This window comes from Barbus barbus (assembly GCF_936440315.1).
Source record: "Barbus barbus genome assembly, chromosome: 6".
Classification (NCBI taxonomy): Eukaryota; Metazoa; Chordata; class Actinopteri; order Cypriniformes; family Cyprinidae; genus Barbus; species Barbus barbus.
In genome coordinates, this window is record NC_136734.1 from 1,049,649 (window position 1) to 1,067,229 (window position 17,581).

Here is a 17,581-nt window from a genome sequence, read left to right on the forward strand (position 1 = left end):
GCTCCGTATCTTAATACTAATATAAACCAAGCACGACGTATTGCACACAAATCACCGCGGCAGCTTTCCAATATGCGCGCCACTGACGTCTGTACTTCCAGGTCAGAGGCCACAGGTTACCTTCACTCAAAGTCTAGTAACACCTACAAGCAATATGAATGCTCCTGAGCTAAATTCCAACTGTCCCAGATAAAAGTATGAGTACTTATGCAATGGAATCATTTAAGATTTTGTTATTTTTAATAAATTTGCAAAGATGTTAAAACCTTTTTTTTTTTTTTTGCTTTACCATTATAGTGCATGGAGTGTAGATTGATGTGGAAAAAAATATTTAAAGCAGTGTAACATAAGGCAGCAACATAAAACGTGAAAAAAATTGGGTATGAATACTTTCACAAGGCACTGTATGTAATATTAATAGAACCACGTCTTTAATTATGTAAGCTCAGAAACATTTATAACCAGCTGAAGTTTTTTATTTTGTGTGTTGACTTGGTGCCATGATGGATATTGAAATGTTGTTATTTATTTTTCATTTTAAACAGTACAGATGATTACTTAATGATAATGCAATATTTGTGAACACAACTGTACATGTCAGACAATAAATACCCAAAAACTATGCATGGGGGCTTGCTTTGTTGCCACCCCGTTGCCACCCTAAAAATTATTTTCTAGATCCGCCCTGTTTTAAATTGATTTATATGTCTAATAAAAAAAACATTTCTAGAAAATTCTGAAATTGAAAATTCTGATGTTGTTTAAAGAAACATGCATTTCCAGATAGGTTTGGCTTGAGGGGTATGTGATAAAAACGGGGAATGTAATGTCCCATTTTCACCAAACAAATGTCAAACATTAACTATTTTAACCACAGTCTGTTCTGCGTCGTCATTAACATTTAAAAACAATAAATTAATTCTGTTTTCAGGATGTTTAGTATAAAACCGATCACAGGTGCGGTTTTCTGTGCTGCATGCGGAAGATCTGTCCACCCATTTTTACTTGAGTCAGACCAAAATTCAAGTTCAGTTCATTCAAACTTCTTAAAAAAAAAAAAAAAAAAAAAAAGTAGGCTATGACCACTTTTATCAAAATGTTTCGTCTTTCTGTTTCGTTTCGGTGCATCACTGCTACTAAATTACCCTCACGTATCCAACTGCAGCTTGATAATGAAAAAAATGCACAATACACATTCACATCATTACCCAACCTTTTGCAGTCCTGACTGAAGTGTTGCGTCCTAATGAATGATGCGATGAAACCGGAGAAACTCGACACACCAGCTCGACCAGAGAAACAGGTTCCACCTGCACGCGTTGAAACAGAGTAAAACTGTGATTCTGTGATCACTCAGAGAGCGCTTTTCTAGCGGTTATCGCTTCATCTCTTTTCACTCATATCACTTCTATCATTTGCATCTCTTGCGGTGACGGCCGGATGCAGCTCAGGACGCAGTGCACAAATACTACATCAAAGGGGGCTTGAACCCTTTTTTCTGGGGATTATTATTATTATTATTTTTAATAAATTAATATATGTATAGGCTATATGTGTGTGTGTGTGTGTCTCTGTTTGCGCACAGCTTTCCCTCTAAAACAAATAAAAAATCTAAATATCAGTTCGGGTCGGGAAATGTTGAGACAGCAGTGTAGCACACATCGATCTGCACATGCACATGCACATCACAGACAGGCAGAGAGCCTCCCTCCTTTCCAGTTGTGTTTGTCTTGGTGTGGAGGTGATGAAAGACTAAGCTATTTGTGCCTCGAATTTACAGCTAATTATCCAAAAGGCAAAAATAGTTCATTTGTCTTGCTAACATCCATGACTCATTCATGAGCTACCATGCAATAAGTTAGATAAAGTTTAGCTAAGGCAATATATTATGGGCATACAGGCTAACTTAATAGAAAAACGACAGAATCCATATGAAATCAGGCGTTAAACAATTAAAATATGCTAATTTGCATAGATTTAGATAGAAAACATGCACATTGTGGCTTGTTGCCTGTTCTTGTGATAAAATTAGTGAATGATAAAGAAGACCATGCGCTCTATGTGAACGGATTATTTTAGTAGACACCTGTTGAAAAATGAAACAATTGGGTGAGTGTGAGGGAATTAAAATAAACTGGTAAGTCAGTCAGAGTTGTGCTAATATATTTAACATTTTGTTTAGAAAAAAAAATTAAAATTACACTTGCTCCCCTGCCCCTCAAAATGTCTATGCACAGAGTAACAGGGATGACAGGACACACATTCTTCAGCACACTGCACATATTTGTTTAAATTACTGTAAAGTTTTACCATTTTATATTGCATTATATTATTTTGCACAGATTTGTCCACATGTGAATGCACTGTACTAGTTACTCGTGTTTACTAGAGCTCATGTTTGAAGACGCTGCGTCAAAGTTAATGGAAAGAAAGGTTGTTACTTGTAGATATTGATTATGTTAAATGTAATAAATAATTGTTTAAATGTAATTTTTTAAAAATGGCAACATTATTTACATTGCATGATGACCCCCCCCCCCCCCTCCTCCTCAGTCAAACCTAGAACATTATAGAGGAGTGAGAGAATCATGCCCCTGCAGATATAGCAACAGAGGGGTGCCCCCCCCCCCCCCCCCCCCAAAAAAAAAACAAAAACAATAGAATTTGGCAGCCTAGGTTGCCAGCTTGCAGCGAACGCAGCGTACTGCTGCCATGGAAGTGAGCAAATTAACTGGGTCAGAGATCTCAGATTCTACCTGACCTAGTTACAGTTTGTTACCTCCTTCTGACATTGCGCTCATTGTGTTGCGTGTCCTCAATCTGACAAACGCGTGAGCATTGACAAAGTCCCTTACCGATATACTTGATAGCTTCACGCAACAAGCATATTACTTGCTTAATCACAGCATATGCAACAGTCAGAAAAGCTTAAGAAATAGCATTTCCAATAACCAGATGAGCCATAAGCAGCAAGCATATTCATGGGTTTCAGTCATGTGACTTTTTTGTTGCAGCCGCCATCTTTAGGACCTTCCCTAGCCTCTCCTTGGTGACTGGAAACCAAAATAACACTTCACCAATGCCCATTCAAAGTGAGTCAAGTGGATTTTGAATGCAGCTTCCAAAAGACAAAAAATACCCGAATAATATTTTAGTCACTGCTAAAATGCCGGTGTTTTCTTCACTCGCTTGCTGACTGAAAACCTCTTTCTGGCAAATTCTCTCATTAGAAACAACAAAGTGAAGATGTGTGTGTAAGATATCCATTTCACAGTGTAAACAGCTTCAGTGATTTTAATGGGAGTTTTTGAGAATGCTTGAACTTTAGACTCAATGAAAATGTTCTTTGATACCAGGGTCATGGGTTCGATTGCCGCTGAAAGCATGAGCTGATAAAATACAATGTTTACCTTAAATATAGTGTAACTTACTTTGGATAAAAGCATCTACCGTATGCATAAATGTAAAAGTAAAAATGGGCTAAAAAGCACATGAATATATAAGGGAAAGTGAAAATTTTAGTAGCTAGTCATTATTTCTTTAAGGCTTCATCACTATTTGTGACCCTGGAGCACAAAACCAGTCTCAAGTGTCAATTTTTCGAAACTGAGATTTATGCATCATCTGAAAGCTGAATAAATAATCTTTCCATTGATGTATGGTTTGTTATGATAGGACAATATTTGGGCAATATTTATATTTTTTTAGATGCACCTGTATATATAATCTTTTTATTTCAGCTAGTTGCTGATTGCAACATTTCATTTAATTCAATGTATTAAATTAGTAAACTAAAAATAACTATACTTACTGAAATAAAAACTATATAGACACATAAAAAACAAAACTAATGAAATTATCAAAACACATAACAAAATTACTAAAAGTAAAAACAGAAATTAAACTAAAAACAGATATTATAAAAATAAAAACTGATTTAAAATATTAATAATTATAATAGTATCTCATTACTACTACAATAACTCTGAAATGCGTTTATGTTGAAGTACTGAAATTACTAACTGAAAATACATAGAAACTACAACTGAAATTAAAATAAATTAAGCCTAATCAGTATAATGACAAAATACTGATAAAAATGACAAAAGCACATAACAAAACTACTAAAATGTAAAATTAATTTAAAACAAAAAACCCTGAAAATATACAAATAAAAGCTAATTCAAAATATTAATAGAAACTAATAGTATATAAAATAATATTAAACTAACACTTCTGTCAGTTAGGAAGGAATTATGGAAATCCTATATACTTTAATGCACATTCCTGTTCATATTTTATTTATTTTAAGTGTAGGAATTTTAGATGATAGAATTCATGTACAAAATTATTTATAATAATATTTTACATTACGTTATTAAACAAACATGAATTCTTATATTCTTATTGTTATATAAATAATTATTTTATTGTTTATTAATATTACAGTATTATAGTTAGTATATCGTATAGTAAAGAAAAGTATGCAACTGATGTGTATATATTATATTTTTATTGATTACGTTATTTTTAAGTTCCTCCGCACCTCTAGGGGTCGCGCTGTGACACGGAAGTGACGCTCGAGCAAACGAAACGAACGTCAACTTCTGCTGAGTCTTCACGCAGCGGTGTGAAGTTGTTAGCAGTTTTGGATTTATTGTAATTTAGTTAGTGATTGGAATGGATGTGGTTCTGTATATTGTAGCTGCGGTTATTCTGCTCGTTCTGATAGTGTTTGCTGTGAAAGTTCGTGGACGGACTGAAGAAGGTGAGTGAAATATGAACATAAAGCAGCTGTCAGACTATACTAGTGCTCTTATTAGTGTCCATCAAAGCTCATATTACTCTATAATCAGACTTTCTCTGGCTGCTAGAAGACTCTGCGAAGGTTGTGATGTTCTTGCAGTCACTGGATCTGAAGAATGAATCTTCTCTTTCCTCAAATGTAACGGAAACTATATATTTTTAAGATTAATGCTCTATAAGAACACAATACAGCTGCAAACAATACAGCTCTGGCTTTATATTGTTCCTGACTTAAAGTCAAAACAAATTATTACAATATTATCTAAAATAAAATTTGTACGTGTGTCAAGTATGTCCTTTTTCGACCCACTTTTGGAGTATTGTTCTAATTAAAATGAATATAAAGTAGTAGTTTTACTTTTAGTTGTAACTTACACTAAAAACATATTTAGTAAAATCTTTATTTCTTTCTCAAATCCTCTGTACAACAAATGTTTCAAACTGATGTCTGTCAAAAAGTTAACAGAGAAAATAAATAAATAATAATAAAAAGAAAGAAATTATATTAAAATAAATGCGGAAACAGTATTATGGATGATAAAATCATATTCAAATGATAAAATTGAGATAAAAATAAGAAAAAAAGATTCAAATAACACATCTAACAGTATAGTATTATATAGAATTTTTAATGGTATATAACCTTTTTGTATTCTATCTGTTTGCTTTTTATTTATTATATAATAATAAAAAAAACAACCTTGCTCCGTGTACTGTGTTAAGCTAAGTGAGAGTTATAGCACTTGCATATTATTGCTCTTTAGTTGATTTTAATTGCTTCTATTGTCCTCATTTGTATTGTAAGTCGCTTTGTATAAAAACATCTGCTAAATGACTAAATATAAATGTGTATATTATAGCAATTTAGGTTAGTCTGAAGTGGGGTTTTATACACATATAGCAGCCTGTTATGAGTTGATCACAGCTCTTGTGCTCGTCTGTGTTCCAGCAGCTGATCGAGAGGATGGTCAGAATGTGGCGGTTCGAGCCGTGGTCCGTCCGCAGGCGGCAGAGGAGCGTCCAGCAGGAATGCCTCGCCGCCGCAGAAACCTGCACAGCAGAATGAACGTCCAGCGCGCACAGCGGTCATCAGACAACGGTAAACACGTAACAGTGTGCACATGCAAAAAAAGTTGTTTCATTTGCTGCAAAGTTCATTTTAGGGTCATACCTGGTTCATTCATTAAGGCCGGACACTACGGGCAAAACCAGTGTTTTATTCATGCACTGATCAGTTTTGACCAATTTTGCTTCCATTTGTCTTTTTTCAGACCGGTGTAAAGAAAAATACTAGTGCTGTCAAATGATTAATCGCGTACAAAATAAGAGTTTTTGTTTGCATAATATATGTGTGTTCTGTGTATATTTATGTATATATAAATACACACACTTTCAGTATATATTTTGAAAATATTTACATGTGTTTACATGTCTGTATTTCTATTCATATAATTTATATTATAAATAAATATATTTACTATATGTGACCCTGGACCACAAAATCAGTCTTAAGTGTCAATTTTCTGAAATTGAGATTCATACATCATCTGAAAGCAGAATAAATAATCTTTCCATTGATGTATGGTTTGTTATGATAGGACAATATTTGTCTGAGATACAACTATTAGAAAATCTGGAATCTGAGGGAGCAAAAAAATCTAAATATTGAGAAAATCTCCTTTAAAGTTGTTCAAATGAAGTTCTTAGCAATGCATATTACTAATCAAAAATGAAGTTTTGATATATTTACAGTAGGAAATGTACTAAATATCTTCATGGAACATGATCTTAATATCCTAATGATTTTTGTCATAAAAGAGAAATGTATAATTTTGATCCATACAATGTATTGTTGTCTATTGCTGCAGATATACCTGTGTTACTGATGACTGCTTTTGTGCTGCAGGGACACATATAAACATAACATATTTTTCTGAATGATAAGCATGCATGTGTGTGTATTTATATATACATTATAAATATACACAGCAGACATGCATATATTATGTACACAAAAACCTTTATTTTGGATGCGATTAATTGCGATTAATCGTTTGACAGCACTAAAAAATACACATTTAAGTGTTTATTTTATTGCACTTTATCTATTTCTGTCTCTGCATTTCATATTCCAATTCATTTCATTCCAATTCATATCTTTTTGTTTTTCTTTCATGTTTTTTTTCTCTTACACACACATCAAATTTGACATTTTATTCCTGTCTATATTCTGAAGGTTCGTTCATATATCATTCACACTTATACAACATTTGAGTCCTAAAACCATGAAAATGTGTTGTTGTTTTTTTGCTGTCTGTCTGTTGACAGTATTTTCTGATTTATGGAGTGATAAAAAGAGAAATCCAACTTTGATATGTCTGTAAAATTAAACAAGAACCTGTCTAACAAATCTTCAGATTTCTGTGCTGGAAATGTATGCAAATTAGTGCATATATTTAATTAGATAATGTATCATTTGCATATTTAAACAACATTTCAGAAAACTTGTAATACAAAATAATTGTCTTAATATACTGTGATTAAAGGGTGTAGTATAGTGGCGATTTTGGATACAGCCTTAGTGTCGCATAGAACACTTCTAGATGTGTCTCTAATCTGTCTCTTCAGAGGACAGTCCTGTGGAAGCGGATGAGAGTCAGGAAGACCCGCAGCCGTCTGAAGAACGTCCTCAAGCCGCTGCTAAAGTCGGAGCAAAGAAACAGAAGAAGCTGGAGGAGAAACAAGCACGGAAAGCTCAGAGAGAGGTTACAGCACTGCTGTTACGTCTTACATTTCACCCATATCAGGAGTCTGGTTATTAATGCGTGTGTGTTGTAGGCTGAGCTGGAAGAGCGAGAGGAGAGGAAGAAGATGCAGGAGCTCAGAGATCAAGAGAGACAGAAAGAAGAGGAGAAGGACAGACTGCAGGAGCAAAAACAGGTAACTTTAACTAGTGGTTGATCAATATATTGCCAAGGCTGATATTATGGCCGATGTTTGCCTTAGGTTTTTCTGGTTGGCCTATAAGGGTTGAAAACAGGACTTTTATTTTGACAGCACCTGAGCGCAGATGCACATGAGCTTCCGTTCTCCATCTTCAATCTTTCACTGTCTTTGTTTAACAGGTCTTCTAATAATTAAAACACAACCACTATTATGCAGAAATGGATATGTGTGTGTTATTTACTATATTACAAATAATTTTTTTTATCATCCAATGGTCAGACTGCTCTCTAAAATAAGTTAATGTTGGTCAACCATTAGTTTTGACCACGAGTCAGCGCTGCTTTATATGTTAAACTCACACGCCATGCAAAACATGGTTAAATAAGTGTAAAGGTTCTCCAAAGCTGTGTGTTCCTCTCTTCTGCAGGAGGAGGAGTTACAGCGTGCCAAGGAGGAGCAGGAGCGTAAGGAGGAGGAGGAGTACCAGCGGCTGAAGGAGTGTTTTGTGATCGAGGATCAGGGAGAAGCAGAGGAGCTCAGTGAACAGGAGGTGCGTCTCTCTTCCTGCGCGCTCTCTACATCTGCTCTCCTTCCTCAGCATTTCACGTTATCTCATGTTTGTGTGTTTTTCAGTCTCGCAACCTGCTGCAGGAGTTCATCCAGTATGTCCAGGTAACACACGCATTCAGATTAAAGCAGCTGCATCACCCGGCATCTTGATGATGGACAGATGGATCAACCAATCAGATAGCCGCTTCGTCCTGCTAAAAGTGACAGAGAGTAAAAAAAGAAAGGGGGGGAAAAACAACTCCAAACAAATAACATAGGACGTAACAACAGAGATACTATGTTAAAATCATTTTTAGTATATTTAGTACAAAATTTGTGCGCAAAAATTGAGCACTTTATGTACATTATGGAAGTGTACTTTGTTTTTGCTTTTTTTGACACCTGGGGTAGATCTAGTGGTTTATTAGATAAATACTTTTTATATGTACTTTTCTTGATAATACAGTAAATGACATTCTTTATGAATGGAAGATAGATCATTTTTTATTTGGAACTGAATGCACTTGATAAAATGAGTGAATCAGTCAAAATGCTTCAAGACTTAAAACAGTCATACTTCTATTATAAAACATTATATAATTGTAAAACAGGTCTCTTTGAATGAGTCAAATTTTAGGTTGCATTCAAATAGGTTTCAAAATAGTAAAATAGACACATTTATACAGAAATAATGCATGATTTACCCAGAAATCGCTTGAAAAAGTATAGAACTGTATGGAGTTGATTTGAACTTTGTAAAATAAGTATTGCTCCGCTTGTTTATTAGCAGCCCCTGTTACAGCGGTATGTCTCATAGAGAAAAGAGTGTAGGTTTGACTCTGTTTCTCTGTCTGTTCAGAACTCTAAAGTGGTTTTGCTGGAGGATTTGGCGTCCCACTTCAGCTTGCGCACACAGGTCAGTGTTCATAGCTGACCTTTGACCTCTGAACATGTACTGGTGCTTTTAAATGATTGTTGAAATGTGTTTCTGTATGTCAGGATGCTATTGCCAGACTGCAGGACCTGATAGCAGACGGCTCTCTGACAGGTACGTGTGTGACTCAATAGAATTATATTCTGATGTGAAGCAGTAACTGTACATCAAAACATGTTTTACAGTCTCCTGCTTTAAGTGAAACTAGGAAACTCTGCATTAATGGACATTATTAAAAACCTTTCTCCTGGGAAAATATTAGAATTCTGATGGATGCACTGCATTTCTTTTTTTATTTTATTAAATATATTTCTTCTCTGCTAATATGTCATGTTTCAGAAATAAACTAGGTTGCAAATGCAGTGGCTTCACATAAAATTAAACGTATTCAAAAACGTGTGAACTTTTCCACGATAACACAATCCAAAATAATACTACAAAAATTACAAATGTAAAATTAAATATTTATCTACTGCTTAATTATTTGAATTATTATATACACCAGTATTTGATGAGAAAAATCACATTTCTATATTAATTTTACAATCGCATTTCAGTCAGTCCCAGTGTTACTTTAGTATCATTAAGATACTATTATAGTTTTATTGATACTTTGAATCAGTTTTTAGTTTTATATTTTCTGTTTTTATTTTCATTTCTAAAGTTTAGTAATTTTGTTGTTTTTGTCCTTTTTTTTTATGTCTAAATAGTTTTAATTCACTTTTATTTTATTGTATTTATTGTATTTTAGTACATCAACTCAAATGAGAAGTGTTTCCTCTGCAGCTACCTTAAATAAATAAAACGTTTAAGTATTTGTTTATGATTTTAATGCCTTTATTTAACTATAATAACCCTGGCACATTTGAGGTAGAATGAGGGGCTGTTCACATTCTGTCTGAATTAGTTTAATTGTTGGTATATTTTACACACGTCACATTGACATCTTTGATGTGCATCTCACTGCATTATAAGATCATAAAGCATCTCGAGTGAGAAGTAGTTCAATTACAGAATGTACAAATGCATTCATTTTTAATTGACTTATTTGCACTCATTTAACATGTTAAACTGACCGCTCTAATATAACCGTGTGTGTTTGAGCAGGAGTGATCGACGACCGAGGGAAGTTTATTTTCATCACGCCGGAGGAGCTGAACGCTGTGGCTCAGTTCGTCAAACAGAGAGGAAGAGTCTCTATCTCAGAACTCGCTCAAGCCAGTAACAGCCTCATAAACCTGACGCCGGAGATCCAGACCAATGCATGAACACTAAATGCTGTTTCCATTTCAAGGACTTGCAAATAAAGTCGGATGCATGATATCATTTACCAGCAAACAGGGCTCATTTCCTACCTAATCTCCCTTATGTCACTCTATAAGAATCATGCAGTAGGTATTATCCCAGTAATTTCCTCTCACTATTGCCTGTCCTGTCGAATAAAAAAGCACAAGCTACAGTTTATTGTATTGTAGTGACGGCTCAAACAGGGCTTTTATTGTCTCTTCTCATTATGCATGTTTTCCTTAAATGATTTGTTCATCTTTATTTTAGTTCTTCCCAGTGTTTTCCTGAGAGAATCAGAAAGCATGTATATGAGAGCAGCGGCGTTATTCCTGCCAGGATTTATAATTGTTTGCTGCTTGTTTGTCTTGTGACACTGATTTCCAGATTTCCCTGAAGTGCAGCTTTTCTTTTTGCACATATCTGTTTTGATTGGTTTTAAAGATTCGCTATAGCTAGGGGGTACTTTAGGATAAACAGAATAAAAATAATCAAACATAAAAAATAGAAATAAAGAACATTAAATTGTTTACAAAAATGTACAGACTTTTCAAGCATAATATTGTTTTTAGGTATTGCTGAACTACAAAATTAAAAACAAAGGCTTATTTCCCCAATCTTACATTTATACTAAATTTAGATCATAAAAGTAGCCTATTAATTAAATAATATTCCTTATCATAAAATATATATCATGAGTGGAAAAAATTAGACTACAAAGGGAGAAATAAAGGAAAGCATGTAAACCACAAAATTTAACAAAGTCACAATTAAATCTTAATTTATTTTATTTTGTTTGTGATTAAATATTTATAATGTAGTTCCCAAATTGTGTTCATCAACACAGCAGCCATTGCAAAATCAGTAACATTACAGCAGCTTTTAATTTAGTGTAATTCAAGCTGAAATTTGAATCTTGAATCATACATTTGAATCTGATCTAAATGTGTAGATATCAGTCAGTGGTGTTATTGATGTAATATGTGTGGCAGATGTGCGTTGGGCCTCTAGAGGGCGCTGTTTGAGTCGAGTTGCGCATGCGCAGTATGCTTTATGTACTTTCATATTGATTCAGCTTGTCTCAGGACGTTCCGCGTTTTAATCCGCTGAGATGAGCTTTTATTTACTGTATATTTCAATAACGTGAGCAGCGTTTTAAATGTAGATAGATTGAGCTTCTTTATTCCGGTCCAGGATGAGATCCGCAGATTATCGACGCTTTGTTCAGTGCGCAGAATATCTGCATTAATGTGTGTCAAATCATAGCTTTTATAATGTTTCGAGGGATTCTTCGACTGTAACTGTTAAAGTAAGAATCATCGTTATCTTTCAGCCGGACTCGCTGTCAGACGGGCTATTATTATTATTATTATTAAGTTACAGTAGATACCGGGGCTAGTTGTCACATAGTGTGATATATATATAATGTCATATCTCATATATATATATATGAGAAGTATTCTCTAAAAATATATAGTGTGACGACTAGCCCCTTACATGAATGCAGTTTAATGTGTGACAGTCAGAGAGTAATAATGCTGGTGTTTCACTGCTCTTTCTCCAAAGGTACTCTGTTTATGAGGAACCATAAACACTCAAAGAGTGCAGCAGCTGAAGTCTGAATAAGGTGAGTCGTTTCTACAGAAGATCTGTTTTTCTCATGTGCTCCTTGTTTAATTGCTTGTGTTCCTCAGATCAGCATGACCCTGGCGTTGACCCCTGCGGCCGTGTGCCAGTGCTTCTCGCTGGTGTCGCTGTGCACATCTATAGCAGATCCCAACTGGATCCAGGTCCAGAACTGCTCTGATTCCAGCAGCAAACTCATCTACGGCGTGGCCTTCACGCTGCACGCTTATCAGAATCTCACAGACACAGGTGTGATCTTATAGCTCTGTTTATTACTGTGAACACCCGCCGGCCAGACAAGATCAGGATGAGTGTGTTTCTTCATCAGGTTTGGAGAAATGTGTCTGCATCAGTGTCTCAGCAATGGATGTTAACTGATGGACTGGAGTGGTGTGGATTATTGTGATGTTTTTATCAGCTGTTTGGACTCTCATTCTGACGGCACCCATTCACTGCAGAGCATCCATTGCTGAGACAGTGATGCAGAGACACATTTCTACAAACCTGATGAAGAAACAAACTCATCCTATTCTTGGATGATGCTGAGGATGAACACATTTTCAGCAGGTTTTCAGTTTTGGATGAACTATTCCTTTAAACGTTTAAAAACTCTTTGACTTGAGTTCTGTATTGTAAAGTAATAACTGTACTCCTCTGCATGCAGGGTGAAGGGTTTTGTTTGGTTTTGTCTGCTGTAGGTCCGCTGGGTGGGCTGCAGGGATCAGGAATGTGGCTGCTCTACTCTCTAGCCGTTCTCTGCTACAGCGCTGTCCTGTTGTCCAGTTCCTCTTTCCTGCTGGATTTCCTCGGAGCAGCGGTCACTCACTCGAAGCTGGTGACATCACTGCACGTCTTGACAGGTGCCTCACATTAAACTGTTAGTAACGTGTGAAAAGGGTCCAGAAGTCCATAAATCTAGTCTTACGCAAGTTATTTTATTTTCAATTGACGTAATATTTTTCTGTTTCTGATTCATAACTCAGTATGCATTAATGCAAGACACAACTTGTGTTTTCTCATGCTTTTTTGGTTCCATAACATGCCTCTTCTTTCAGACTAGTGGAAAGAAAACTTCTAAAACATTTAGGTGTTTATTTTATTGCACTTTATCTATTTGCATCTGCAGATTCAATTCCAATTCATGTCGTTAAAGAGTTTTTCTCTTACATACAGCAAACTTTACCTATTCATTTTATTTACATATTCATATATACAACATTTTACTCCTAAAAACATGGTGAAAGCATTTATTTTTCTGGCTGTTGACAGTATTATTATTATATATATATATTTTTTTTTTATGGAGTGATAAGAAGAGAAATCCAAATTATGACAACAAAATCAATCAAGAATTAAAAATCTGGCTTTTTCCAGTAGGAATGTATGCAAATTAGTGCACATTTAATTACGGATATACAACATATGAAACATATCAAGCTTAATATTTATATTTATATGGACTCCAGATAGGCTGCACTACCCTTCTATGACCTGTCATTAGTCCCGTCCCGCCTGCACCACGACCCAGTTCTGAAGGGACTTACAGTAACACATATTTTAGTGTCACACATATTTTGTGATGGAAATGTCATAATCTATTAAAACAGTTATTTCATATTATTATACACAATCCTTTATGAAAATTAACAATGGTATTACTATGGTAAAAGTAGGCTATAGTAGGCTAACCGTGTTTTTATTACCAGTTGTAGACTATAACCACAGTTTTACTACAAATACCATGGTTAAACTATGGTTAGTGTAGCAAAACGTTTGATTTTAGTTTTTTACCATGGTTTACCTATAGTAACCATGTTTTTTGGTTGTAACCACGGTTAATTTTCGCACGGGATATTTTCATGTTATTTTATATCTTATTTTTTTACGGCATGTATTTGTAAAAATGATTAGGTTGTAGGTTTAGCACACACCACATAATGCTGTGCATTTCAAGGCACTTCAGTAGACCTTTAATGTAATGTTTTGTCAATGTTAAAATTATTTTGAATATAGCAATAAAAAAGTATGACAGGCTTTTACTCTAGTCTTTATCACTTTATTAAAATTAAGCAAAACAAAACGACAAATGTTCACTTTCACAAGCCGTCACGTATAGGCTTGTAGCTGTCTCTTGCCTGGAGACTCAGTCAGGTAATGAAAGTGTCAGGAAACGACAGCTCTGGTCATTCCGTTGGGTCGTTTGTCCAGTCACTGATACCGTACGGACAGTCCCAATACGGCTCAGTTTTTCGACGTATCTTGCTCTGTCGTGCAGCAGAAATGATTTTATGTAGACCATTCTCTGTCAACACCATGCTTTTCCAATGAGGGGGAAATGATCGTTTTCCCCCCCGCCGACTCCACCCACACATCTATGATGCGACACCGACCAAATCTATTGTGTTCCATGTTTAGCAGTTTTGTATAAAAATTTATTTACTCTTGGTAGTTTGATCAAATAAGTCAAGAAGCAGAAATACTGAGAGTCTTTTGATATTGCAACCAAACAGCTCTAGTCTCTGGAATTACAATAATGAAGCGGTGCACAGAGAAGAACCGGATGTGATCTTGATGTTTTACTAAAGTATGTTTTCTCACATTTCCCCTCAGCATTCGTCTGCATGGCGGTGGTGGGTGTGTGTGCGGCCTGTATGAGTGTGATTGAACACAACCTGCAGCGAGCGAAGACAGAAAGCCGCCCGGCGCTCTGCATGTCTGCAGGAGAAAGCTTCTACATCGAGACGTTGGGCCTGCTCTTCTCCTTCTTAGCGTGCGCTCTGGCCCTCAAGGGTCGTCCTGAACCCATCAGGCCCTGTGAGTACCTGAGCGTGGATGGAGCGGACAGCGAGACGGAGCCTTTGATTGGTCGAGCTGAGAGGGAGGAGTAAACAGACAGAGGTGCACTTCATTTCTAATGGCAGAAGAGCAAAGCTGAACAAGAGCTGCTGTTAGATCAGGTGATCTCAGGAGCACGTACAGAACGAATGAAATCCAGAATTTAAGAATCTTCTCCTTCTGGTTCATAAGTGTGAATTTGAATTGAATTGATCACAGTATACAGGATCCCAGCTAACAAGGTTCTCTCAACATTATGAACAAACGTTCTTCCAGGAACATTTATAGAATGTTTTTTCCAAGTTATCTAGTCTTTAATAATGTTCTCAAAACATTAGCACAAAAACATTAATTATACATTATATTCTGACATGTTTGAGTTTGTCTAACGTTTTTAAATGTTACTAATTGTTTCAAAACATTCCGAGAACATTCAAAAGTAGCATTCCCATAATGTTCGCAACATTATTAAATAGAATGTTCTTTTAATGTTTGAATAATTAAGAAAAAACATTTTCTAAATTTTAAAAACTGGATGTTTTAAATGTTCAGAAATAACGTTTTCATAACTTAATTGGAACATTAGCGAAATCTACTTCAAATATATTTTTGTTACATTACAATTAAAAGTAATTAAACAAAAACAAAACAGTGAAAATATGTTTTTTGTTCAAACATTATGTACTTAATTCAGACTAAGCATGACTATTTATTTGTTGATATATATAGAGCTAATTTTTCAGAATTGGTTTGAGAAAATATTGTGAAAGCAATCGTTTTCAGATCATTTTATATTGTTTGACTCTATATTTAAATCTCAGGGATAAACTGGAGCATTCTGGGAAAACCAGTTTTATAGCATAATAATCCATAAACTCTTTACAGTAAGATTCATGTTAGTAATGAATGACATTCAGACATTTATAAGTGTAAAAATAATCAAATACACATTTATTCATTCTAAAAATAATAGTAGCATCATAGTAATCTAAAAATAATAGTAGCATCACCGGCGTACCACAGGGCTGTGTGCTGAGCCCATTTCTCTACTCCCTCTACACCCATGACTGCAGGCCTGTGCATGGATCCAACTCCATCATCAAGTTTGCTGACGACACCACAGTGATTGGCCTCATCAGAGACAACGATGAGACTGCCTACAGGGAGGAGGTACAGCACCTGGCTGCATGGTGTGCTGACAATAGCCTGCTCCTCAACACCAGCAAGACAAAGGAACTCATTGTGGACTTCAGGAAGAAGAAAAGTGGAACGCATGACCCCATCCACATTAACGGGATGGTTGTTGAACGTGTCTCCAGCTTCAAGTTCCTGGGAACCCACATCTCGGAGGACCTGACCTGGACCACCAACACATCCAACCTAGTCAAGAAGGCTCACCAACGCCTCTTCTTCCTTAGGACACTGAAGAAGAACCACCTGTCTCCAATCATCCAGCGGAACTTCTACCGGTGTGCAATTGAAAGCATCCTGACCAACTGCATCACAGTCTGGTATGGGAACTGCTCAGCTGCTGACCGCAAGGCACTACAGAGGGTGGTGAAAACCGCCCAACGCATCACAGGGACACCACTCCCTGCCATTGAGGACGTCCAGAGAAAACGCTGTTTACGTCGAGCTCGCGGCATTCTTAAGGACTCCTCTCACCCTGACCATAGACTGTTTAACTTGCTGCCCTCTGGGAGGCGCTTCAGGAGCCTCCGATCAAGGACAAGCAGACTCAGGAACAGCTTTTTCCCTACAGCTGTTTCCCTACTAAACTCTGCCCAATGATACCCCCCTCACACACCACTACAAACTCTTCACCCCTCCCCATCATTAAATCGATTAAAAAAACGAAACAAAAAAACAACCAATCTACACTGATTACTATGTACTGTAAATTTTTATTTCTATGCACTTTCAATGTTCATTGCACTAGTGTTTATATATCTTAATTTATAGCTTATTCATATCCATTTGTAATTATTTTCATAGTTTTTGCTCATAGTGTACATACATTTACTGCACAACCCATCTGTATAGTATGTTCATATCACCCATCTGTATATCATACTGATAGTATTTAAAAACTTGTAAATTATGTCCATAGTACTACTGCCTTATCTGTATATTTCTGTACATATGTAACATATTGTAGGCACTGTATATCCTGTACCTCTGCTTATTGCACTTCTGGTTAGATGCTAACTGCATTTCGTTGCCTTGTACCTTACATGTGCAATGACAATAAAGTTGAATCTAATCTAATCTAATCTAATGTTTCTTAAAATGGCCTAAATGTTGTGTGATGACTGTGTTTATGGGTAATTTGTAGTGAAAAATGAAACGTCTTAATGAATTTCATGCCATTTAAATTGTACTTAATTGGCGATTCTGAATCCTGTTTGCTGCCTCAATTCAAATTCAAGTCCTGCTGGATCTTTTTCACGAGTTCAGAAATCATATTTATGGTATACTGTGCATTCAAGTGCTCTTGGTCAGAATAAAATAAATGCATTCACCGATGAACACGGGAGGCATTTTGTTGCACACATGCAGAATAATGAAGAGTGAAGGATGAGCATTAGGTGTGTTTTAATT

General features: G+C 35.8%; 2 protein-coding genes across 6 annotated transcripts; both read left to right on the forward strand.

Moving 5' to 3' along the window:
• The first annotated feature begins 4,557 nt into the window (after nt 1–4,557).
• On the forward strand, nt 4,558–10,561 carry LOC306871360 (DDRGK domain-containing protein 1). 3 transcript variants are annotated; one of them, XM_079419212.1, is made up of 9 exons: nt 4,558–4,768; nt 5,759–5,905; nt 7,435–7,571; nt 7,645–7,746; nt 8,180–8,302; nt 8,386–8,424; nt 9,161–9,217; nt 9,301–9,349; nt 10,343–10,561. In XM_079419212.1, exons 1-9 carry the CDS (start codon nt 4,681–4,683, stop codon nt 10,501–10,503), a joined length of 903 nt encoding a protein of 300 aa, XP_079275338.1. In that variant the 5' UTR covers nt 4,558–4,680; the 3' UTR covers nt 10,504–10,561. The 3 variants fall into 3 exon arrangements, with proteins under 3 accessions (XP_079275338.1, XP_079275337.1, XP_079275339.1); XM_079419211.1 differs by having other exon boundaries at nt 4,597–4,768; nt 5,756–5,905; XM_079419213.1 differs by lacking the exon at nt 4,558–4,768 and adding an exon at nt 4,890–4,945 and having other exon boundaries at nt 5,756–5,905.
• Nucleotides 10,562–10,565: 4 nt separating this feature from the next.
• On the forward strand, nt 10,566–17,246 carry LOC306871362 (transmembrane protein 127-like). 3 transcript variants are annotated; one of them, XR_013784328.1, is made up of 6 exons: nt 11,566–11,828; nt 12,086–12,146; nt 12,214–12,394; nt 12,844–13,005; nt 14,756–15,102; nt 16,054–17,246. XR_013784328.1 is itself a non-coding variant. In XM_079419217.1 (5 exons), the coding sequence occupies exons 3-5, from the start codon at nt 12,220–12,222 to the stop codon at nt 15,031–15,033; spliced, it is 615 nt and encodes a 204-aa protein (XP_079275343.1). In that variant the 5' UTR covers nt 10,566–10,626; nt 12,086–12,146; nt 12,214–12,219; the 3' UTR covers nt 15,034–16,827. The 3 variants fall into 3 exon arrangements, 2 of the variants coding, with proteins under 2 accessions (XP_079275343.1, XP_079275342.1); XM_079419217.1 differs by lacking the exon at nt 11,566–11,828 and adding an exon at nt 10,566–10,626 and having other exon boundaries at nt 14,756–16,827; XM_079419216.1 differs by having other exon boundaries at nt 14,756–16,827.
• Nucleotides 17,247–17,581: the final 335 nt, after the last annotated feature.

What these genes read in the sequence shown, in the direction of transcription:
- LOC306871362 (XM_079419217.1), top strand. Translation starts at nt 12,220, where the DNA reads ATGACCCTGGCGTTGACCCCTGCGGCCGTGTGCCAGTGCTTCTCGCTG. An exon ending in TCAGAATCTCACAGACACAG is followed by an intron (nt 12,395 to 12,843) that starts GTGTGATCTTAT and finishes TGTCTGCTGTAG; the next exon opens with GTCCGCTGGGTGGGCTGCAG. An exon ending in ATCACTGCACGTCTTGACAG is followed by an intron (nt 13,006 to 14,755) that starts GTGCCTCACATT and finishes ATTTCCCCTCAG; the next exon opens with CATTCGTCTGCATGGCGGTG.
- LOC306871360 (XM_079419211.1), top strand. Translation starts at nt 4,681, where the DNA reads ATGGATGTGGTTCTGTATATTGTAGCTGCGGTTATTCTGCTCGTTCTG. An exon ending in CACGGAAAGCTCAGAGAGAG is followed by an intron (nt 7,572 to 7,644) that starts GTTACAGCACTG and finishes TGTGTGTTGTAG; the next exon opens with GCTGAGCTGGAAGAGCGAGA. An exon ending in AGTTCATCCAGTATGTCCAG is followed by an intron (nt 8,425 to 9,160) that starts GTAACACACGCA and finishes CTGTCTGTTCAG; the next exon opens with AACTCTAAAGTGGTTTTGCT.